The sequence below is a fragment of the Cebus imitator genome, unplaced genomic scaffold (genome assembly GCF_001604975.1).
Source record: "Cebus imitator isolate Cc_AM_T3 unplaced genomic scaffold, Cebus_imitator-1.0 Scaffold170, whole genome shotgun sequence".
Taxonomy (NCBI): domain Eukaryota; kingdom Metazoa; phylum Chordata; class Mammalia; order Primates; family Cebidae; genus Cebus; species Cebus imitator.
Genome location: NW_016107485.1, coordinates 2,973,500 through 2,976,701, shown reverse-complemented (window position 1 = coordinate 2,976,701; position 3,202 = coordinate 2,973,500). Strand labels below are relative to the sequence as shown.

Below are 3,202 nucleotides of genomic sequence, written 5' to 3'. Positions count from 1 at the left end.
GTCTTGAACTCTTGGGTTCAAGCAATCCTCCTGCCTCAGCCTCCCCAAGTGTTGGGATTACAGGTATGAGTAACCATGCCCAGACTGAAAGTTTGTATATAACATACATGAACAGGTCTCACCAAAACCCCCAAACTCCAAATATTCAAGTGAAAACTCTTCATAAATATACAATGTACCCTGGAACTTTGCTATCATATTCAGTACTCTAAAGTTTTATTTAGGGTAAAACTATCCTTCCTGAATTCTGTCAATAACATTTCCTTTAAAACTCTCATTAAATAGCAGTCTCACCTATAAAGCATATATTCATATAGGTTAAAATATTCTATTTCTAGAAAATCTATGGCTCATGTGTTTATCTGTTGATAAAGTCCAAAAACCTCAACTTTTCAGAGAATGGCTTTTAGTTCACTGAGGTTTCATAACAGATGCTTTTTCATTTCCTATCATAAATAAAGACAATATTTTACTATATGCCTGTCATATTACTATTACAATCCAGCTAATGGGTACAGCACTTCAGAACAAAACATCAGTTTTACAAAATCAACATTGTTAATGTTTTTGATCACTTAGGAAAGACAAGTTCTGGAGGTATCAGTTTGCTATTACTCATTTCTACACCCAGAGTCTCTCCACTTTTACAAACATAAACAAAAGAAAGAAGTTCGCACACATGCTATTTTTGGCAGACCCTTCATTCTACCTGCATTCAACACTCTTGTCAATTTAATTTCACATACTATTATCCTTTGAAAGTTTTATGAAGTAGCTAGTCCAACAGATGGGTCGCTGGCCCTGTCAACACATGCCGAAGGAAAAGCAACTCTTAGTAGGCAAGACAAGAAAATATTAAGTATGTCTCTTTCCCTTTTAAGGCTAAGAACACTGAGACTACCTGAGAAGAAAGCAAACAATTTTTTTTTTTTTTTGAGACGGAGTTTCACTCTTGTTACCACGGCTGGAGTGCAATGGCGCGATCTCGGCTCACCGCAACCTCCACCTCCTGGGTTCAGGCAATTCTCCTGCCTCAGCCTCCTGAGTAGCTGGGATTACAGGCACATGCCACCATGCCCAGCTGAATTTTTGTATTTTTAGTAGAGACGGGGCTCACGCCTATAATCCCAGCACTTTGGGAGGCAGGGGCAGGTGGATCACGAGGTCAAGAGATCGAGACCATCCTGGTCAATCTTTTAACCTTTATAAAGAAAAGTTACTGGACTGAGATGATGTATAAGTAACAAGGTGATTTTGAAAAGGGAGGGAGTTCAAATGCTAAAATCTACCCCTCAAGATAAAATAGGCACTTGCCCACACATAGCACAGACGTGGTAAAATAAATCCAAGTTAGCTTAACTGAGAGCTTTTTCATCAAAGACAGATGGGAAACATTCAGATAAGCACATTATCTTGTTTAGAACACAAAGCTCAATAGATCTGTGGGAGGAAAAGGAAAGGCAACCTGAAACACATAGCCTATATGCATGAAAAATGACTCATTATGGTCATATTAGTAAAACCAGAAAGAACAAAATGGTAGTGGCATCTGTCTTCTTTGCCTCTTCCCTGTTCATAAGGTTTATTAACCAGATAGCATCTGATCCTGTCTTCAACTGATGTGTATCTGTGTCTTTCAACATACTACCTAAGCGCTCTCCAAGGAGAACAGAGACCAATTCTGCCAGAGACAGTATCTGCCAGAACCAAGGAGTCTTATTCTCCTTTGAGTGAAAGCCAGCGGATGGGGAAGAGGTCCCCAAATGCCACTTGTCTGAATCTTTTAAGATATGCTCTGAAACAAGAAAACACTACAGATTACATTTTAGTAGAGATCTAAAAATAGCAAAAGAACATTCCCTATTTTTAGATATCTGACTTCCAAGCTTTAAAACACTAAAAGTAAAAGAAACCATTAAAAATTAACTGTATTTTTAAATTAAAAAACTTTGAACTGGAAAATTGTTTTTGAGATAGAATTTCAAAAACTCTGCATTCTGTTGACTCTTTGCTCAAACTTACCCATCTCCAAAATTTGGTCCTAATCCTATGTGTTATTAAGAGCATTTCCACAGAACCAAAAGATGATACAGAAAGGTTATACCACAAATGAGAAAGAACAGCTATGAAAAAAAAAAATTAAAGATCCTTTCATAAAAACATAGAGTGTAGACTAGTGATTAAGGATAACAATGTATAAAACAGCAAAGCAATTTAACTGTCTTTCATTAAAAACAGTGCCACAGACAATAATAAAACACTTGATTAAAGAAGACAAATAGTTTGTTTCTCAAATAGATCTTCTCAACTGAATAGTCTTAATACCAGTAAGCATCTAATTCAAAGCTGTCAGAATAACTACAATTTGCAATAAGAGAAAAATTAATAAACAGAAAATGCAGTACATTTCTTCCTCCCATTTCCATCCACTCCTAGTAGAAATATGACCAACTTTTTTAAAAGAAGCCTATGGCAAATAAGGTTTGTAGGAAACTACCTGCAAATTAGGAAATTAGGATTTATGGGAATTACCTGACTGTACTGCCATCATTAACATCTCAGGTTCTAGTAGAGTCATGACGGATTCTTCCCAGAAATAAAAGTCCACAAATATAATGAAGAAATGTCAAAGTCACAGAAAAAAGCCGTCGGAAAGCTTTCACAAATTCAATCTGATGCCTTATGCTCAAATCAGACTGTGAGAACTCACTCCCCTTCTCAGTGCAGTTACCAATTTATCCACCCTTTAGGCGAGTCAAGATGACACAGAGTTGAATTACTGCCGACAGGAAACCAAAAAGCTCTCCAGTTAAGACGTACTAAGTGTGGTTAGAACAGTGAGTGAGCACCTCCCCTTGCTATTCGTTTCTGGGGGAGGGGAGAGACATATATAAAGATACTTTCAGAAAACAGATCAACTGCCTTTCTCCTCTCTTTATAAGAAGAGAAGATGAGGTTTTGTTCAAAATCCTACTATAAGAGACTGCTGTTAATGCAGTTTAGTGCAACACATTAAGCACCATCCAAACAACTCAAGCTCATGAAAGAAGCAGTCCAATTACTGACCCATTGACGAGAGGTGGGGAAGAGGATTAAAAACATATAAACACAGATATACAAAATGTAAGCCACACAAAGACAAAAAAAAAAAAAAAAAAAAAAAAAAAAAAAAAAAAAAAAAAAAGGCAAAGTGACACCCTAA

At 36.7% G+C, this 3,202-nt stretch overlaps 1 protein-coding gene across 6 annotated transcripts in view; it reads right to left on the bottom strand.

Annotated features, from left to right (window-relative positions):
- MRTFA (myocardin related transcription factor A) overlaps positions 1-3,202 on the bottom strand; it is a 216,728-nt gene that overhangs the window by 125,614 nt on the left and 87,912 nt on the right. The window contains exon 1 of one of the 6 annotated variants that reach the window (XM_037744357.1): positions 2,533-3,078. The exons of 4 other annotated variants lie outside the window; for them this stretch is intronic. In XM_037744357.1, coding sequence (XP_037600285.1) covers positions 2,533-2,578 — 46 coding nt within the window. In that variant the 5' untranslated portion in view covers positions 2,579-3,078. Of the gene's footprint in view, positions 1-2,532; positions 3,079-3,202 lie in introns of those variants that run through there. One more of the 6 variants, XM_017544724.2, reaches the window with a different exon arrangement.